Below are 22,663 nucleotides of genomic sequence, written 5' to 3'. Positions count from 1 at the left end.
TTAAAAAAAGATATATAGGTAAAAATGGTTTCTGTTAAATCATGGAAGTACTATGTAAAATACTTCCATGGTTAAATGTAATAGCAACTTTCATATAGTCGGGACGATAGCTTGACATATTTCGAAGACACCTATCTGTTGTTTGAATGTTGCTATCATTTGGTTATTTATTTTTTTGTTATTAAGTTGCTTTTTTATTGAACTATACCCCACTTTTCTTTTTCTGAATTTACTCTTATTTTTGTTGAGGTTCTGAGTTAAACTTTGGTGTTTCTGTGTACTTGTATTTATAGTTTTTCTCCATTCAGAAAATACTGAGAGCGTGTGTTTATATAAAATGAAATAACGTCCGAAAGAAATAAGATATTCCGTTTTTTTCTTCTTTTACCGGCACTGTTAAAAGGAAACTGTTTAAGGGGTCTGTAAGTGGGTTGTTGCAAGGGAAAATTAAGCTACAACATGCATGCCTTTTGGTGGCAGTTCAAACTTTTCGCTCCGCATCCTGGTCGACATATTTTGCAAGTCATTATGAAAAGAAGATGTGGCATCTATTTATATATATACGACTACTAGGCCACTTTGTGAATTAGTCTGCATCTTAACTTAGTCTAATAATCATAATCATGAGTGTACTTCATCAATGAGCAAAACTCAAACCATATATAAAAGACCCCGATATGTCAAAGTTGTAAATTAATTAAAAAAAGAAGACAAGTTTCCTTGAGGTGCAAAACAATAAACGAAAAACAAATATGATACAAAGCAACCACTGGTTTACATACTACTAACTAAGGACACACACATACAGAATAAAGCGGGGTTATATGACCAAACTCATGCAGAAGGTACCCATCTAAATCCCATTTAATTAATAAATTCAAAAACGCTTATACCTCTATATTTATGACATTTTTTTGTTAAATAATCAAGAATTCTCTAAATATATACTGCCTAAATTTACCCGAAGGAACTAAATAAATAAAAATATGCTTGTAACAGCAATAACTTTCATGCTCTACCAGATTAAGATATATCATTTTTAATCGAGAAACTTTACAGAAAAATCTATGACAAGAGGGACTTTTCTTATTGTTAATTTTCCTCTTTTTTTTTAAGGTGATGTTTCTTTGGTATCTTCTGTAACGTGTAACCAGGCGTTTATATCTCAAACGTCCGTTCCAGTAAATACTTTGACCCAAGCTGTCCACAAACAATACGGTAATACTAAAAACTACAACTATCTATATATTATGCACAATGAACTAAAATATACACACGGACTCTTTACCGATATAAAGTAACAACGGACAATTATATATATACAAATATAATACAATAAAACAGCCTGTCCTCAAGATGGGACGATGTGTCACTAAAAGACAGTATGGCTGGTACAGTCTGTCTGTCTGTAACAGACACTGTGTGCTGGTACAGCCTGTCGTCCGAATGGGGACAGTCTGTCACTTCCAGACAGTGCGGGCTGGTACAAGTTGTCCTCCGAGTGGGACAGGTCTGCGTTGTCAATCCTATCAACTTGTACGTTTACTTTGTACCCAGTACAAAGTGTCCTCTAAATATTAAAGCTTTTCCAGCACTTAATATTACCGACGTACATTCTGTTGACTTATGACGGCTCATCGTCAGCCAACCGACAGCCTCGAGTGCCGTTTCTCACTCTCTTATATACCCGTGGTCTTTACCACTATTTACTTGACAGGAGTGTTCTCTAAATGTTAACCCTTACGGAGCATAGAGAGTCCCTTACGATCACCCCTATAACTTTCGACCCGGCCACTAATTTTCCCGCCAAACGTCTAAAGCTGCCTATCTCTTTCTATATAGCGTAAACCATGCATTTCTACACTAAGATTCTACTCAACTGTAACCTTAACGACCAATAAATATTACACTTCTTACGATGTATATCTAACTCGATTCGTTCGCTATATGTCTGTAAAAAATAAGCGTGTATCACTGGTAGTCAGAAAATTTCGTGACCTCAAAATAATTCAAACGGAATAGCATATATTCTTATTTTTTTACGGTGATGTTGTTTACCGAGCCCGGAAATTTAGATACGATCGGGGTAAACTTATCAATCCTTTAAATAAATTTATTTTTAAAACGTTATTTATTCACCACTGTATTTACATTTTTTAACATGTTTTTTGTTTGTTTGTATAAGTATAAGTGTGCTATCGAAGTTCATTGAAACAATATCAAATTAAAGTGATTAAAAAGTAAAGTGGTGATTTAGGGTTAAAAAACAAGTATGGAACGTTTACATATTTTTTTATTGTACTCGGCAAATGAATTTCTCTACCCTAAAAAAATACACTGCGAATATTGTTGCCTTTTTAAAATGATTTGGTTAATGTGCTCCAATGACTGCATTTCTATTACTTAATCATTGAAGAGGACCTGTGCAATGTTAATTCAGGTAAAATGGCTTTGGAGCAGTAAACGAAGACGGTATACAGACTGTTGCTTTATCTGGATTTGTTTAATTTTCAAATGTAATAAATATATTGTAGTCCCATTTTCAATTTCAGCAAACAAAGCCATATTGATGTTATTAATCTTTGTGGAACCAACATATAAACCAGCATTAAATATCTGTGACCATAATTCCTCATCAGATTCTCTAGAGGAAAGGCATTAAAATCGATTGACTAATCTATAAGCAAGGATTTTCCTATAACACTACAAACACAGATTTCTCCATACACATTCCAAGAAATATTATTTCTACGTAGACATAACTGTCATTATAATTAATAATTGGTTAGGAAATCCAGCTTATTCCAGCAATCGATCTCCAAGGTTGTGACATCAATAACATTATTGGTCAGCTGACAGTCATGGCACTACAGTGAGAATGAGGAGGGCTATTTTAATGAGGTATGTTTTCTTTTTTATACCAATTTATATTTTCATGGTGTTATTCGTAATGCCATATTTTGTTTATTATCTATCAAAAATTAAAGCTGGTTTACAATTTCAAAATAAGCATATCTTCTTCAATCTTAAAGATGTTTACTGCTAATTGATACATGTGTATTGACTATACAAATGTGCTTCGCGTTTCTTTCCAAACAAATTAATCACAACCTGATGTTCGATTTAGTTTAGCTGCTGAATTTATTTTGTAATTCGTCATGTTTCCTTTATTGCGAAAATAAATCATAGTTACAAAATGAATAGTGATTGAAAAGTAGTCGATATTGTGATGTCAAATCGTAGGCGTTTGGTTTTGTCAACTTTGGGTGTTAATGTAGCCTTTCTGTGTTATTCAGATGACGTAGTAAATGCCGACCAAGCCGGATGGTGAGTCGTTCTTACGACTAATGCCATGAGTGAAAGTACAGAATCGAAAAACTTCACTGACGATGGATTAGCTGAGGAAGAGCACGAAATTCTATCAAAAACATCAACTGTTCTTGAAGAAGCCGATCCTGAAAAAAAGAAAAAGAAAAGTGGATGCCCAGTTTATTTTGGAGTGAAGTCATATTTACACGAATTCTACGATCCCAATTCTTCTGTTAAAGATCCGAGTATATACGAGGAAGATGACGACTTTGCTCTGCTATTAAATCCGAGATCAAGAAGACGGCGATGTCCTCCAATCTGGCTGAAAGTATGTATCTGGAGCGGTGCCAACTTGCTATTGTTTGGCATTGTCGGTATCCTTGTAGGGTATACAGTTCCAAGAAAATCTATGGTAACAAAACTAAGTGAGGACCAAAATTTAGGATATATTGATCACAGTGCTGTATCATTTAATACTACTCTTGATTTATGTAAGCTGGTTGGTTTGATTCTTTTTTGTTCTGGTGGAATTATATTCGCTATGTCGCTTCTATTTCCTAGCTTTTTGACCAGTTATTGCGACGATGACGTCTCTGAAGATTCTATAAGAATACCCATTGCTGATGAAAAAACACCATTGAGCCCGATCGAAATGTCGATCCCCTCAACTTCCAAAGTTAAAAGTGTTCAGCCAAACAGAGTAGCATTTAAAGATGATTTTCCGACAAAAGATGTGCGTTTTATGGATTAATGGACTGAACATTCACACAAGTAATTAAGTAGTGTAATATACGACCACAAAATAAATGTGCATTCAAATTGTTTTCTTTTTTGTCATTCATACAAGTATACATAAATAGTGCAAACGATTTTAAAATATGTTAAAACTAATTCACAGTCACAAAACATTTACAAAAACGATCTATCATTTGTTCGGTATTCTTTTATCCCAAGTTCGTATTTAGTCCTCTTTTTCTTTGTTTTGTGTAAGCTTGAAGTTCAAACTCAAACCGTAATATCATAGCTAACTTAGTTACTTAATCCTTTTCATGCTCTTGAACATTAGGTGATATAAATATATATATATTATATATTTTTTTTACAGAAACAAACAGTATTGAAAGTGTTAAAAGCATCAGTGAAGTGACTTTACATAAAAAATGTTCAATACCATTATACCAGAAAAAATGGTAAAAATCGGTTTATGCATTTTATTTTTCTCTAAGAGTATTAAAAAATATACTCGAGTGACTGGTAGTTCCGTTCAACTCCATAGGTATTAAACATTGACATTATTTTTGGGTTCAAATGTTCTTAGTGCATGGGTACATTCAACAAATAATAAATGCAATTTTAAAATGCTTATTATTTAAAGAGGTTTCACCCAAGTAATTTAGGACTCTTCTGTACAATAGGAACACATAAAGAAAACATTTCAGAAGTTGAACATGTGACCATAGATATAAAAGCATTTATTTCAATGATGGGACTTTCCGTAGAGTTTGAATGACGGATCTGTTTGGCACCAAATAAAAATTAAATGGCAAAGATCAGAGGCGGATTTAGGGGGGGGGGGGGCCGGGTCCCCCATTTTTGGGAAAAAATTTGGTTGCTTATATAGGGAATCATTGAAGCGTGACTGGAGCGGGCCCCTCTTAGGTCAGTCAGTGGGCCCCCACTTATGAATATTTCTGGATCCGCCACTGAAGATTGACAGTGTCTCTGGTTCATTATATCTGTAAAGTTTAAAACCATTTTGTTGTGTAGAATCATGTAAGATTCATATAGAGTCCCATAAGATTTTAGATAATTGGTCAATTAGAATAAAAAAAAAAACCAACAGTTGCGGTCATATTTTCAACAGATTGTAACCGAATATGACTGAACTGTATACAGAGGAACTTGGTTACGTCATTCTTGCAATTTCGGTAATATATGGTCAAGTTGTTACCAAGATGAAATCGGTAAAAAGAAAATTCCAATGACACGTTTAACATTTCCAATAGTTTCAAGATAACAGCAAAAACATGAAAAATTTTAACCAATACAAAGAAAATGACCTTTTGAGTTACTCCGAATAGGGCTGTCAAATTGTTTTGAAAGTTTGAGGTTGCTAGAACTTGTCATGCTACTCATTATTTTAATTTAAGCTTAATTGTTATCTAGCTTTTATAGTTTTTCAAGACAATAGCGCCTAACTTCCATTTAATAGTTAAGAATATTGTTTGAGCTCAAATAATGGCTGGATAATTTGATTAATTTGGACAAAAGTTTGTAAAATTCTACAGCCATCTTTTAGATTAAACAGTCAATATTTTGTTTTACAATCCATAAAGAAATTTCAGAGATGAATTTGAAGAAAGTTCATTGTATAGCTTATGGTAATAGCTCATATTGCCACTATGGTTTGAGTGAATTTCAAGGTTGGGAACTTAACAGGTGTTCAGTTATTTATTTGATTGGTTCTATAAATTCCTTCATTGCAATGTTCTGTTTTATAAAACGTACCATTCTTAGTAAACATGACAAATCTATTTATTATCATTTTGCACTTCTTAGCAACCTTTTATCTCTCCCACTATTTTAACAAGGATAGACTGAATATGAAGGCAAAGATTGGAAATTTCAACCTTCGTTAATAAATCACGATGGGCATTAAACTTAAAAGCATTGCAGGAACTTCAAGGATACAATTATTAGGGGTTTATTTTTTGTATTAAAATTGAACTATCTGTTTTTCAATGAACACATTTACATGTTTTCTGTGGTGATTGGTTCTACTTATTTTACAAATATCCAATACACCTTTTGATTATTTGTTTTGTTGGGTTGTCATCTCATTGACCTCTTACAATTAAATTTACTGTGTATAAGAGGATAGCATGATGGTTTTTTTTCCTTGTATGTTACTGACATTTCTGGCATAAGGTTACTGATATTTTGAAACCTAAGAAGTAACAGGATAATCAGAAGTCAAAATAATTGTCTGGGGACCATCAAACCATATTGTAATATTGTAACTTTCATTCATTCATAAATATCTATACAGTTCAGAGTTCACGCACGTGTTGTGTTGATGGACATAGCAGATAAGGTCGCGTCGTATTGCTTTATGTATTTGTGTTGATTACTTAGCTCTAGCATTATATTAAAGTATGTTAATCAGTACACATGGCTTGTCTCTTAGTTAATATATATAGGCTACAAACGTTACATTGGCGACGAGGATAAAAACAAAAGTTGGAAATGTTAAAAATGTATTTCAATGGATTTAATAATTAGTGACACTGATAATCAAACCATGGCTGCATCTTTACCAATTTTTCCGAGTTTTCCGGTACATTAGAATAATGCTGAAATAAGGTGGCGTAAATGGATAAGTAGACTTGAAAATTTATCATCGTTTAAACATAAAGGACAGCAAAAGACAAAGAGCACTCTTGTTGCATTACGCTGGAGAAGATGTCAACGAAGTCTTTGATACCCTTGACAATACAGGAGAAGACTTTGCTGCCGCTAAACACAAGTTAACTGCTTACTTTGCTCCGAAAAAGAAATACGGAATATGAAATCTACAAATTTAGGCAAGCCAAACAAACATCTGATGAAACTATCGACAGTTTTCACACGAGATTACGCCAGCTAGCTGTAAACTGTGAATTTACGGAAACATCTAAAGAAGTAAAATCGCAAATAATCCAAGGTTGTCATTCAACTAGACTAAGACGAAAGGCTCTTCGGGAAGACACGACCCTTGAAGGATTAATTTCATCAGCTAGAGCGTTAGAACTTTCCGAAAAACAGGCAACGGAAATTGAACAATCAGACAAACAATCCGCAAATGCTGTGAGAAAAGGAGTTGGAAAACGTCGAAACGGACCACGATTTCTAAAGACACAAACTGACCACAACGTAAAGAAAAGAATACTTGCAGAAACTGTGGAGGTGATTTTTCCACATGCAAACAAGTGTCCGGCATTTGGAAAAAGTTGCAACTCATGTAAAAAGTTGAATCATTTCGCTTCTGTATGTAGATCCAAACGTATAGATGAACTAGCACTTTCAAAAGAAAAGTAAACAAAGTTGACAAATACGAACATGATGATGATCGTGATAGCAGTTCTGACGATGGTTACGTTTTTGGATTACGAGAAAATACTGTGAATAAAGTACAGAAAGGACAACCGAAAATCAACGTGAAAATCAATAATTCTAATGTGGATATCATCAATTGGAGTTAAACGAAGAATCCCGGAACATCACAACCTTCACGACACACGTAGGATTACGTAGATACAAACGACTCAGTTTTGGTGTTTCATCAGCCGCAGAGTTATTCCAAAACACACTGAGTAATGCACTGGAAGGATTAGATGGAGTCCGAAATATATCCGACGATATAATCGTATTTGGAAGGAACCAGGACGAACATGATAAACGATTGGAAAAACTATTTTCACGTCTTAAAGAAAAGAACTTGACATTAAATAAGGCAAAATGTGAATTTAATAAGAACAAACTGAATTCTATGGTCATATTTTAGTGAAGATGGCATATCAGCCGATCCAAGAAAAATAAGCGCTATCAGGAACACGACAATACCGAAAGACGTAGGTGAAATTCGTAGTTTCTTAGCAATGACTAATTATGTTGGACGTTTTATTCCAAATTACTCAACTATAACTGAACCGCTCCGCAGATTAACAAAGCAGGATTCCAAGTGGGAATGGACATCTGAACAACAGGAATCATTTGACAAGCTAAAGAATGAACTTGTTGCTGACCGTGTGATGTCATACTTTGACCCTAACAAAGAAACAATGTTGATAGTAGATGCAAGTCCCGTTGGATTAGCTGGATTATTAACACAAAACGGAAAAATAATCGCATACGCAAGCCGATCATTGACAGACGTTGAAACACGCTATTCGCAAACAGAAAAGGAAGCATTAGCAATTGTATGGGCAATTGAACATTTTCACCTTTACTTGTACGGACAATCATTTACATTGGTATCCGATCACCAACCGCTTGAAACTATATTCAACAGTCCAAAGGCAAAAACACCAGCACGCATTAAAAGATGGAGATTAAGATTACAGGGATATAATTTCAAAGTACAGTACAAGCCAGGAAAGGTGAACGCAGCTGATTATTTATCAAGACATCCGACCCCGAATACATCAATCGCATGTAAACATTCTCAATTAGCTGAAGAATATGTCCGATACTTAACTGACAACGCTGTGCCGAAGGCAATGACCCTAAATGAAATAGCTGACAGTACACAAAAAGATAAAGATCTACAAACTGTTATTACTGCATTAAAATCAAACAGGTGGGACAAGTATGAGAGTAATACGCTAGATACATTCTCAAGATTACGATACGAATTAACAATCGTTCCCGTTAATGATATGGAGATCATACTTCATGATAATAGAATTGTCATTCCGAAAGATTTACAGATGCGTGTAATTGACCTTGCACATGAAGGGCACCAGGGCATAGTACGTACAAAGCAGTTGTTACGTGAAAAGGTATACTTCCCTGGAATAGACAAACTTGTAGAACAAACGTGTAAATCATGTATACCATGTTTAGCGTCAACCCCGAAAAATGTTTTCGAACCGTTACAAATGTCTGAGATACCGAATAATGTATGGGAGAATCTCAGCATGGACTTTTGTGGACCATTTCCGAATGGATATTACGTTATGGTTATAATTGATGAATACTCAAGGTATCCTGTAATAGAAACCTTAACCAGTTTAACCGCAGAATCCGTCATACCGCTATTAGACAAAACTTTCTCAATTTTTGGAATACCGAAAGAACTGAAAACAGACAACGGACCGCCGTTTAATTCAGGAGAGTTCCGAAATTTTGCAGATAACATGGGTTTTAAGCACCGCAAAATAACTCCGTTATGGCCTCGCGCTAACGCGGAAAGTGAAAGATTCATGAGAACTATAGGAAAAGCAATTCGTGCAGCTCAAACGGAACATCGTAGTTGGAGACAAGAAATACACACATTTCTTCGCAATTATAGAGCAACACCGCACTCAACAACTAACGTGTCCCCGGCAGAACTTTTATTTGGAAGAAAAATTAATACCAAAATGCCGAACATTTCAACAAATGACCAAGCCGACAGTGAAGTTCGAAATGAAGACCACAAGAACAAAAGTAAAATGAAATTATACTTCGAGAAAAAACATTCAGTAAAAGTACCTGATTTTACAGTAGGATATACCGTACTAGTTAAACAGGAAAAGAAAGATAAACTATCTACCCCGTACAATCCTCAACCATTAACAATCAAGAATAAAAAGGGTAGTATGATTACGGCAACGAATGAACAACAAAAAGATATAACTCGAAATTCGTCACACTTCAAAAAGGTTGGGAAATCTAAGATAATGACTGATGAGGAAATAGGAGAAATCATTGATGATGACATTATACCAAACACACCATTAAGAAGATCATCACGAGAAAAACAAACACCGAAACATCTCGATGATTATGTGCGTTAAAGGGCTGTGTTACAGGCATAATAATCCTGTGCTCTTTCTGATGTATCAGTTAGGTTTGATGTTGATTTATATGTTTGTGAATTTATGATACAAATCAATTTTGTGGAATTTACTATTCACACTCGTAATGATAGCCTTATCAGATTGATCAGACGATCCACTAATTATATTGACATTACAGTACGCGTACCAGATAATTTACATTTATCACAGACTATAAAGTTCTAATTTTCTATTGATACAATTTTATGCATCTTATCACTTAATTTGTTTACACAGACAGTTAAAGATTTTATGACTACACAGACAGTAATATAATTAATTAAAGTAGAAGTTTAATCTGAGAAAAGAAGAGATGTAATATTGTAACTTTCATTCATTCATAAATATCTATACAGTTCAGAGTTCACGCACGTGTTGTGTTGATGGACATAGCAGATAAGGTCGCGTCGTATTGCTTTATGTATTTGTGTTGATTACTTAGCTCTAGCATTATATTAAAGTATGTTAATCAGTACACATGGCTTGTCTCTTAGTTAATATATATAGGCTACAAACGTTACACATATGATCATAAACATCCCTCAATTTTGACATACATTGTATTTACTTTGTTTTCTGTTCATAACTATGCCTATCTATTTAACAATCTATATGAGAAGAAATATTTGTCTTTTTTGAGTATTTCATATCTTTTATCTAAATTTGTGCAATGCCCTTTGTCCAGGTAAGTGTTTAGTTGTATTGTTATGTAGATTCTAGCTATACAATAGTGAAGAGGTTATTCACATGAACTTAATGGCTGGAGATATCGGGAGAAATAAGACTTTAAATAATAATAAGAGTGAACAGGGTAATGGTTAAACACTTTAATAAATTGATTTTTGTACCTTTCTCAAGCATACAATCAGATCAAATAAATTTTTATCTTTAACCTTGCATTGCTTTTTAAAAAGTTCACATATTGTTACTGGAAGTAATTATTTAATTTCCATTAAAATGTTATATTATTTAAAAGGTTAAAATTAGATAAGGGTCAATTGCAACCTGACAATCCATCCTAAAAAATAACTGTGTTGAATCTGATCAAAATTTGATAACATTTCCCTTTTCACTAATGCTGGTTTGCAATAACTTTTTTCTTTATTTATCCATTTCAGAATAAACCTGTTTAATCTATAAATTACTATTATGTGTTTGTGTTTTATATAGATTTTTCAATGGAATGAACTAATTAATATTTGCTAACAAGATCTAGAAGAATAATATAAATATTTATTAAAATCTTAATAATGACACAACTATAACAAAATAAAAACATTTTTATCACAGATAATTCTTTAACTCTCATCTGGCACCAATTTATAGCCCCAGCTTATATACATTACACTCCCACCTTCTCTTTTGCTCAAATCCTATCACACATCATATTACATAGAAGATAAATAAACAAATCTTACATAAACCTGATCACTTGTGTATAATCTAACATATCAATGATCTAATTGGTGTCTTAATTACAGTCAACACTAAAGATAACACTAGACAAAGGATTCAGATAAGCTTCTGGGTTACAACTTATTACATAATAATCCATTTACATAACCACAAAATTTCCATTTATATAACCACAAAATTTGGGGTTTATGTAACCTCAAAATTTTGATTTACATAACTCAAATTTTATCTAACTAAAAAAATTATGTATTTTTTGTCTTTATCTAATTTATTGCAATTTCTTGTTTTGATTTCTATTTATTCTCCCTCTATAAAACAATTAATCTAAATTTTATAGAATTGAATATGACATCAGAGACATATATAGACATCAAATACACACCATTTCTGTTATGATATTGTTTCCTTCATTGACATATTTTAAAATATTTTATTGATGTATATGATTTAAAATTGTAGGATTATAAAAAAAAATTCAACTCTTATAATTGTCATTAAAAATATCCTAACAATGGACGTAAAGATATGGGAAAATATTAACTTAAAGACCAGATATCCTCCTACATCTTGGCAAACAATGGAAGATGTCTTTACACAATCAATAGTATTGATGGAAAAGTTCTAAGAAAATAAACCAAATCAATAAGATGTCACTAATCCTTACAATAATGTCACACACAGTCTGATAATTAGCTACTATAGATGGGGGGATGGCATTCAAATTGGATTTTTTGTTTAGGAAACCACTTTTAAAGCAAAAAAATTTCTGGGGTTTTAATTTCTGTTACATTTTAATAATTAAATATCAGACAAATCTTATGACTGGGTTTATACATTTTGAAATACAGTTTATTTTACTATATCTTAAATTAATTAAGTACTTGTACACAATAAAACCAGATTTCTATTCCAACATTGAAGTTTTTCATTATTCATGAGCAAATTTATGGTAATAACCAAATAAAAGCAATTATTTAAATGAAGAGTAAACAAATCTCATTTGGTAATGATGCTTATCAGGCATAAACCAATACAACACTGTCACAAAAAGATATCTCCATGTAAACCTAAAATAAAAATCTATTTTCACTTCAATCAATTGATTAACGTAGCGCAGCAGCGTAAGGAAGTTTACAGAGGTGTATAACAATCAATACTACTGCCTACACATATCAACCATTCTACATCCAAGGTTAACCTGATGTTCACAAACTAAATTGGGTCTGAAAATCGAAAACTACAGTAGTATTGGAAAATCAGCCTTTAACTTCAACTTGTAAATCAAGGTTATTATGTTACATGATTGATCAGTCTTGGGTTGATTTGAAAGAAATACTCTTTCAATTCAGAAGTCTGGCAGTAACAATCAACATTTAAGATTTGACTAGTGGCCATATTTGTTATAAGTAAAATATATCTGAATTAGTAAAACTGTATGTGAGAGTATTTTCAAACAGGAAAAATACACACAGCAGACATACTGTTTTTTCCACGTCTGATTTATAAATATCAACAATTCATTTTGTATCATGATTTACAACTAATGTTTTGATTAAAAATAACACAATAAAAATCAAAATAAATAAAGATGTCCAGTAAGTGTTACTGTAATGATTCATTTCAATTATTAATACAAAATTGGACTTTGTTAAAATAACCTTTTTCACAGAAATCTTATATCCCAATATTCAGGAAATATATAACCCATAGAAAATATCTGTATCACAGTGAAGAGAACCATAGCACAAAGAAAAATAATTAAATTGATAATACTGATTGTTAAAAGATTTTTTAATCAATATAATAGTGTAAAAATATCATATACATAAAATAATAAAGCAGTTCAACTATCGAAAACATTTTGAAATGTAACAAAACTTCTTTTACATACATATTTTCCCACTCCCACACAGGTCTGACAGCATACAACTCGGGAATGTCCACCAGATTAATATAAGCAATGCAAAAAAATTGTTTAGACATGGCTTTCTGCATGAGGTTTTTTATAATCTGTTTCACATCTGATTCTAGATCTGGTTTTATTTATAATTCACAATTTCAGCCAATTTACTTTGATGGACCTTTTGGCTCTAAGTCATAATACATATTTATTTTTTCCTTGACTTTATATCCATTTGCTAGCAGCATTGTATATAAAGGATTGCCTTCCCATGTTGATAGGTCTATAATGAGCTACAAATCAATAAATATAACAGCTATTAATTGTAATTAATGTTATATTGAAGCAAAGCTTTCCCAGGACACACCAAAGATCATCAACCAATGGTACTACTGACAATGCTACATAAATATTTAAATATCAATAGAATAATGATCATTAAATTATTGTACCTGAATGACTTCAGAGATTTTGAAGACAAATAAAACCAGTGTTAAAGGAAGTCAACAACATGTTATGTTTTCTTTCTATTCTTACATATATAATCAATAGATATAAAGGTGGAAATCTATTTCACTAGGGATATTAACCGACAACAAACATATATTGCAAGGCTAAACAAATGGTAATGACATTTGTATTGGATATTATGTATTAGTTATACGGAGAGCCTATGTTGATGCTACAATCAAAGTTATGGTTACAGAACAGGACTGGAAAAAATTGAAATGAATATGAATGAAAGTCCAATCCTGAATTTGGCGAAACAGGTTTTTAAACTCTGTAAAAATTACAAACACAACAGTGTTTTTTTCTCTTTTTTTGTCTGAAAGGGTTTTTAATCTAATCTATTTGCATATAATATTCTGCAGCTTTTTTTGAAAGTATTAATAGAATACTAAAACAATAACAACGAGCATTCTGTGAGTATTGCATGGCAATACATAGTCCCCTGGCCTACTAGTTAAAAAATCATAGGCGGATCCAGGGGGTGGGATGGGGTGGGGGTGCTGGCCCCCTCTTTTGTGGGAAAAATTTGGTTGATTATATAGGGAATCACTGATGCATGACTGGAGTGCCCCCCCCCCCCCCCCCCCCCCCCTTTAGGAAAAGATCTGGATCTGCCACTGAAAATCATTGTATTGGAACAAAACTCTAACTAGATCTATAACTTGTCATGGTGTAATCTACATAACAATTAACAGATTCAATATATTCAAGCAATAGGCAAAGTGTGGAAAACTGATTATTTGGATAAATTTTCTAAGTTCAAGGACCATAACTCTGCAAAAAATCATCAGACCGGAACAAAATTCAACCTTGATCTGTAACTTGTCATGATAAAACTATATATCAAATTTCAAATCAATATCTTCAAAGAAGAATGAAAGTGTGGAAAACTGATTTTCCAGACTGAATGACAGATGGACAGACAGACGGAGTGCAAACCTAAAGTCCCCTTCGATGTCGTCGGTAGGGACTAAAAACAAAACCAATTACAACCCATTTCCTGTTAACTTTCAGATGGCCTTTTGACTGTGATGCATTACTTCTTGCACTAAGCCACAACATGTATAAGAAACATTGAATGATGAACTGTAAAGTTCAAGGTAATAAAGAATTTGGAATTTGGAATGTCACAATCTATTTTGTCATAAATCTTTTGTAAATTGCATGGGAGTAACCAGATGCTCCGCAGGGCGCAGCTTTATACGACCACAGAGGTCGAACCCTGAACGGTTGAGGCAAGTATGGACACAACATTCAAGCTTGATTCAGCTCTGAACTTGGATTGTGATTAAATAGTTGACACAGCATAGGTTTCTGACACAGAATGAATGTGGTCTAATGAATTTTTTTTTTGCCTTTGAGCAATTCACTATGCTGTTGAATATTAATCCTCTCAAAAAAATGTTTGAAGAAATTTTCTTTTTATTTATGAAATCTGAAATGAGAAAAATTTAACCTCCCCCCTCTCTCCCATTATTTTTTCACATCCCCCTTTCCCTTTTTCCAAAACTGATCTCAATTCAAATTTCTAATGGAGTTTGCAACAATAACTACTCATTTAAATACATCATAAAATATTAAAATGTAAAATAAAGTGCTTGTTGTCACTGAATGATAAAGATTGTTTTAATTTATCAGTTGGTAGTAAAAGTAAATATACATTGTATAGTGTATAAAACAATGATTTAAGTTGATTCAACTACTATTCTGGACAAAGAAAGATAACTGAGTTACTCCAATCGAAAATTCCTTGCTATTGCACAATATTGTGCAATTAGATATTTCTTGCTATTGAGCAATACTGTGCAATTGAAAATATTTGCTATTGCACAATACTGTGCAACTGAAGATTTCTTGCTATTGCGCAATACTGTGCAATTGAAAATTTCTTGCTATTGCACAATACTGTGCAATTGAAGATTTCTTGCTATTGCTGAATACTGTACAATTGAAAATTTCTTGCTATTGCACAATACTTAATATAATAATTTTGGATCCTGATTTGAACCAACTTGAAAACTGGTCCCATAATCAAAAATCTAAGTACATGTTTAGATTCAGCATATCAAAAAAGCCTGTCGTCCTGAATATGCATGAAATATTTGCCACTGGACGTTAAGCAACCAACAATCAATCAAAAAAGCCCAAGAATACAATTTTTGTTAAAATCAAACTTAGTTTAATTTTGGACCCTTTGGACTTTAATGTAGACCAATTTGAAAAGGGGACCAAAAATTAAGAATCTACATACACAGTTAGATTTGGCATATCAAAGAAACCCCAATTATTCAATTTTTGATAAAATCAAACAAAGTTTAATTTTGGACCCCGATTTGGACCAACTTGAAAACTGGGCCAATAATCAAAAATCTAAGTACATTTTTAGATTCAGCATATCAAAGAACCCCAAGGATTCAATTTTTGTTAAAATCAAACTAAGTTTAATTTTGGATCCTTTGGACCTTAATGTAGACTAATTTGAGAACAGGACCAAAAATTAAGAATTTACATACACAGTTAGATTCAGCATATCAAAGAACCCCAATTTTTCAATTTTTGATGAAATCAAACAAAGTTCAATTTGGGACCCTTTGGGCCCCTTATTCCTAAACTGTTGGGACCCAAACTCCCAAAATTAAACCCAACCTTCCTTTTATGGTCATAAACCTTGTGTTTAAATTTCATAGATTTCTATTTACTTATACTAAAGTGATGGTGCGAAAACCAAGAATAATGCTTATTTGGGCCCCTTTTTGGCCCCTAATTCCTAAACTGTTGGGACCTTAACTCCCAAAATAAATCCCAACCTTCCTTTTGTGGTCATAAACCTTGTGTTTAAATTTCATTGATTTCTATTCACTTATACTAACACTTATACTAAAGTTATTGTGCGAAAACCAAGAATAATGCTTATTTTGGCCCTTTTTTGGCCCCTAATTCCTAAACTGTTGGAACCAAAACTCCAAAAATCAATCCCAACCTTCCTTTTGTGATCATAAACCTTGTGTTAAAATTTCATAGATTTCTATTCACTTTTACTAAAGTTAGAGTGCAAAAACTAAAAGTATTAGGACGACGACGACGCCAACGTGATACCAATATACGACCAAAAAATTTTCAATTTTTGCGGTCGTATAAAAAATGACTAATCAACTTTTGGGTATAAACAATATTCCCAGTCTGAACAATATACATACAAAAAAAGCCTCATAAATGACATCTTCCATGAAGCTGGGAATTTTTTTTCTTCTATTTTAAGGGGTTCTTTGACCTACTAATTTTAACAGATTTTATCATGCATGTATGCTGCATGCATGGTCAGTTTATATAAGCCCCCTCCCAAATAGTATTTATCACTCAAATTACCAACAAAACATTGTAAACAAAAGTATTACCTGGTCCTGGTTGTTCTCCCTCTTTGGCAGTACCTGTCCATCGACTTGTCGTAGAAACAAAGGCAGATGATGACATATAATGCTTGGGTTGTCCTTCATAATTAACTGTTTCATAACTTCCTGGTCCTGGTTGTGGAGGAGTATCAGGTAATGGCATAGCAGGGGCAGATATACATAAATAATGCTTCCTCCTGTATAATCAAATATTTCAAATTTATTAGCATTGCTTTTATTGGGTAAATATAATATTAAGTTACAACAAAGAGTGCACACGCTGCCCTACTGACCACTGATTTTATGTTGAAAGTCTTTAAGACGAAGGGTTGATACATGCATCACATAGACATACAATTCACACTTTTTAAGATCTATGACAATGATGTCAAGGTCAGATAAATCCTGTAAGACAGACAGGTACACCTTATAATTATTCCATGCATCAAATATAGTTGTCTTATTGCTTAAAGTATTTGAAAAACATACAAAAACATCAATAATAACCAAAGAAAGAAACATAGAAATGAGGTCAAGGTCAGATGATTCCTACAAGACTGACAGGTACCCATTACAATAATTTCTGATGATACAGCACATATGGTTGATCTACGGTTATAGTATCTGAGAAACTAACGTAATCATGTTACTTAAACCTTGGTCACTGATCAATGATGTGAGGTTGTGGACAGGTGAACCCTATTTGACAGACATGTACTGATGTAGACATTGCAAGGAACCCATATACCATATATAAATATCTTATTACTCATAATAAGTGTAGAATTTTCATGAGAAAAAAAACGTATATTTTTTGTTAAAGAGTTGCTTTACCATGAAAATGTGGTCAAGGACAATGGATATACAATAGACAAATACTTCTTCATCAAATAAGGTATCTGCATACAAAGGATTAATTAAGCATCCAGGTCTTCTACCTTTCGGAAATATACAGCTTTATACAAATAAATTATGCTGCTGGTGGCATATAGTAAAAACATATGTCTCCCAAACTGCAACTCTTCCAAGGGTGAGACAAAACACATTCATCACACTTTATGCAAAGTATTTTTTTAAATTATAAAACTATTTAAAAATCCATTTAAGCTTACTTTATAAAACAAAGTTTAAGTAGATGTCTGGAACTTTTATAATAGGCCATTGTTATTCAAATCACTTATAAATATGAAAATATCTTTAAAAAACAAAGTAAATACTATAACTAAGACAATAATGATCTGATCATTTAGAAAAATATGTACAAATCATATATATGATGATGACTGATAAGCAAATGAGTTAACATTCTTATGCTATAGGTTCATAGTTATTTGTTGGATATTATGGATTTGTGGGTTAATGTGTAGCACTGTAAGAAGTTCAAATATTTTATAGGCCTGCAGACTGAAGCAAATCCATGGAATCAAATACGGACAGAAATCCACAGTTCACCCTATCATCTTCTATTGGTAGTAAAAATTAGTAAAACTTACGGGAATAACTGTTTTTTTGCTGGGTCTATTGCTTCATGTGGTTTATATGCTCCTGGACCAGGTACCTTTATTAAACATAAAACACACAAAATTTATACTAAAATCAGACAGAAGAAGTGAAAATTATCTTTTATATTTCAACTCAAACCAGCTTAAAGATCTCTTTTCAACTTTATTTAATTTAATTCAAAACTTTTATTAAATAGTATGAAGATAAAGTTTGTTAGGTACATATGTGGTAGACAATACACCTTAACCCTTTCGCGGCGAGTGTATCCTTGAGGATACACAATGCGCAGGGCGGATGTATCCTTGAGGATACACGATGCGCAGGGCGAGTGTATCCTTCAGGATACATAAATATTGTCCCAATAAAAGCCGCAATTTTACGCTATTTGCCGTTCTTAACAGTTGAAATCAATGTTTCAATTAAAATCTACGATATCTGAGGGTATTATTTCAGTTCTTCAACAGCATTAAAAACATCGTGAAAGGTAAATAAATCAAATCGGAAAATTTTATTTTCTAAAATTAGAACCGGAAACACGTTTTGAGGTCATGTGGGGTTTCAAAATGGCTTCTCTCGATAACGAGGAGTGGAAGTACAGCTGTTTTCTGTGTTTTGATGAAGCCCTTTATTATTCTTAGGTAGTTTTGACTATACAATAAAAATAAATGGTTCAATATATCTTAAATAAATATGATAGCGATCTTTTTATTCCCCCCACAAATCGGAACTAGACAAGTAAGTTTTTTTTCGCGTTCATGGCTTTGCTGCAAAAACAATTCTCGATTTCGAGGGAACAGAGATATGGCTTTGAAAAGCTGGTACTCGGGTGACACATACACTTTGATTGAGTATCGGGTGAAATAAGCGGATAGGGCTGTGAATGTACGGGAGAACAATGCACGAAATTGAAAGCAGTTTAGGAAGTGCAACTTCGTCTGCTAGTATTTCAGTGTGAAAATGTCGTCAGACGAAACTGATGTAGAATTTGCAGGTTCAGTGAAACTGATGTTATTAATGCCTGAAAAGAGGTCTTACTTACTTAATGAGGAAAGGTCAAGAATTGGTCAGGGTGGGCAGGGGAAAGATGACAGTGAGGGCTATAATGAGTCAAATAATGAGGAAGCCAAAGGGGAGCAGGAGGTTAATATTAATTGGTGGCACAAACAATGAGATTAGTAGTGTTGAAAAAGTCTACACATATATTTGCCCCTTGTGGGAATATTTGGCTAAGTCATGTCATGGGTACTGAAAAGGAGGTGTCAGATTTAGGGCAACTTTATATGGACAATCCTTTTCTTGAATGCATTTTAAATCAACAAAACTGATAACTTTAAGCTTTCCACTGATTTTCAAAGGTGCTGTTATGTCACTATCCCAGATAAGGGGGAAAGGTTGAGCGCTCACAAACACGTTTAACCCTGCTACACTCATTATGTGCCTGTCCCAAGTCAGGAGCATGTAGTTCACTGGTTGTTGTTGGTTCATGTCTGTCATTTTCATTTTAGATTAATTGTTTTGTAATCAAGAACATGCAGCTATATATATAGGCAGTTAGTTTTCTCAGTCGAATTGTTTAATATTTCTCATGTCTGGTGGGCCTTTTATAGCTGACTTTACATTATGGGATTTTCTCATTGATGAAGGCCATATGGTTGCCTATAATTGCTTACATCCACTGTATTTGAACTTTGGTGGATAGTGGTCTTATTGTCAATCATACCTCATCTCCCTATTTTCATATTCACTACAAAGGCAAAGGCCAAATGACAACAAAATGCCTTGGAGCTACAAATCAGAAATGAAAGCATTTCTTGGTCTTGCATACCATTTACTAAGTTGTATTGGTTAACAGATCCAATAATGGTCACCTCAATATTTTCTTGTACAATGATTAGGGACAGGTATACCCATATTTTATGGTACCTTCATTTCTCTGACCATCATAGTAAATGAAACTTGATTACGTGAACAAAATGTTGATCCTTTCTGTAATATTTAACCTGTTGTTTCATTAGTTGAAACTCTGAAGAACAAAACAAATGTCTCAATCTTGTTAATATAATATATATTGGTCAAGTTAAATGTGTAATAAATGTTGGCCAGTTAGCAAGATAAGAGGTTAAACTACCCCTTTGCCATTGTTGACTACCCTTCAAACAGGGGTGTCTGACCAATACATTTAGTATTATTGATATTATCAAAAAACCTTGCAATGGCTCAAAAAAGTATATTTCAATTTACTTGGGATAGTTAAATTTGTAATGCCTACATATTATTTACCATTCATCCAACCTTAAATTTCTTTAGTTTTCTTGTTTGCTGGTAAAAAGGATTGATAAATAGATATTTTGTGCTGGGGTAAGCAGGGTAAGGCCATTACTAGACATAAGTTCACACACATGCCTTCAAACTGGAACAATAAAGAGAGAAGTCAAGTTTGCTGTATTTAATTTGTTCTTGTTGTTTGTTAAAATTTTATTGTTGAAAGTTCATAATTTAGTTATCAAATTCTCTTAGTTAATTGTAATACTGATTATATATTTATGGGAAAATATTGCTAAATTTTTTATCAAAATCTAAAGTTTTGTAACTTGATATGGAAAAAATGAAAATGCACTGAATTATCAAGAAAGGATGAAACATATGACAGATATGTGTACATATGTAATGAGAGTAGAAATTCATTGTGTAAGTGATTATTCTTCACATGATTACAATGTACATGCATATATGTGATAACTAAAGTATCTATCATAATTAAAATAGTAATTTAATATATTTTATATACTCAGTGATTAAAAGTTTTTCAAATTACATAATCAGAAAATCTAGAACAAAGCTGTTGCATATTGGTAATCATGGTAATAGAGGAAGTTGAAAAAACACCAAACCTTTGAAAAAAAGACCAACTACAAAAATACTTGTATATTTATATATAATGGTTGATCCTGGTAAATAATTAATCCATTTTGTTTATCTACTTATAAAAGATAATCATGACCAACTATATTCTGCTTTTTTATTCTTCTAAAATATGCAGCGCCAGAGACGTATATGTCTGATTGAACCAAAAATATTTTTTTTTAGCAGATTTTTTTTTTTTTTTTTTTTTATAAAGTATTGTTATGTTTACCAGGGAAAATGAAACAACAAACATATCTTGTTTGTTTAATAACACTCTTTAATACCAGTGTTTACAATATCAACAACGTATCCGTGGTATCCGTATATATATGAGTATATGATCGTATCATGATCTATCACTTTGAAAACGAGTAGTCGTTCGTCGATTGACAGAGTTGTCTTTTCATCAATACAAATGGCGGTCGGAAACGAAAAGTCAAACGGTTAATTTAGGAGGGATAAAAAGCTTCGGTTTTGCTATAAACAATGTTTAAATGACAAAAAACGAGTGATAAGAGAAATAAGAAGACTCGGTTATAATGATTTGCTGAATTATATCCGTTTAAACACATTTTTAACGTAAAAAAGTACATCCGAATGTCGACATTTTGGCAACATTGAGCTAAAAAGGTAACAAAAATCGATCTTTCAAGCATTGTAAAGACATTATTTTTTGTTTTAATTTTAATTCACTATGAAAATCTTTTACAGAGCAAACTTTTGAACTTCTGTATCAGTTGTTTAGGCGATCTGAGACTGCGTTCTCGAGTTGCAGCACGTTTTTCAATTTGCAACTTTTCTTGAAGCACCGATCACGAAATTAATTCAGGCTGGGGAATCTGAGCGTGCAAATTTGCCTCGGCCACAGAAACCCGCGGAAAAAATAAAATCAGTAGTGAAAGTGTTAATCCATCCTTACTATAGGAGAGTGTATGAAAACCCCTAAAAACAGATTCAAGTGTTACAGAACACTTCAAATAAAAAAAAAATATTTTGTTTGTGTGTAATTTTAAGAACAAAAGTGTGAATAAGCCTATAATAACTGAGAAGTCAATACACTGTGTACTTACAGCAGCAGGACTTGGTGCCATCTGTCTTTTTGACTTTGATTTAAAACTTGATAATGGAACTTTTACATTCTGATGAAGAAG

At 32.8% G+C, this 22,663-nt stretch overlaps 2 protein-coding genes across 2 annotated transcripts; one reads left to right on the top strand and one right to left on the bottom strand.

Moving 5' to 3' along the window:
* Positions 1 to 2,688: 2,688 nt before the first annotated feature.
* Positions 2,689 to 4,131, top strand: LOC139509620 (neurensin-1-like). The gene is made up of 2 exons (XM_071296218.1): positions 2,689 to 2,901; positions 3,297 to 4,131. The coding sequence occupies exon 2, from the start codon at positions 3,353 to 3,355 to the stop codon at positions 4,058 to 4,060; it is 708 nt and encodes a 235-aa protein (XP_071152319.1). The 5' UTR covers positions 2,689 to 2,901; positions 3,297 to 3,352; the 3' UTR covers positions 4,061 to 4,131.
* A 6,972-nt stretch (positions 4,132 to 11,103) lies between these two features.
* Positions 11,104 to 22,651, bottom strand: LOC139509621 (O(6)-methylguanine-induced apoptosis 2-like). The gene is made up of 4 exons (XM_071296219.1): positions 22,583 to 22,651; positions 18,599 to 18,663; positions 17,112 to 17,302; positions 11,104 to 13,499 (listed from the first exon to the last, which is right to left on the bottom strand). The coding sequence occupies exons 1-4, from the start codon at positions 22,601 to 22,603 to the stop codon at positions 13,432 to 13,434; spliced, it is 345 nt and encodes a 114-aa protein (XP_071152320.1). The 5' UTR covers positions 22,604 to 22,651; the 3' UTR covers positions 11,104 to 13,431.
* Positions 22,652 to 22,663: the final 12 nt, after the last annotated feature.

The sequence above is a fragment of the Mytilus edulis genome, unplaced genomic scaffold (genome assembly GCF_963676685.1).
Source record: "Mytilus edulis unplaced genomic scaffold, xbMytEdul2.2 SCAFFOLD_1639, whole genome shotgun sequence".
Classification (NCBI taxonomy): domain Eukaryota; kingdom Metazoa; phylum Mollusca; class Bivalvia; order Mytilida; family Mytilidae; genus Mytilus; species Mytilus edulis.
This window is presented reverse-complemented; position numbering and strand designations above follow the sequence as displayed.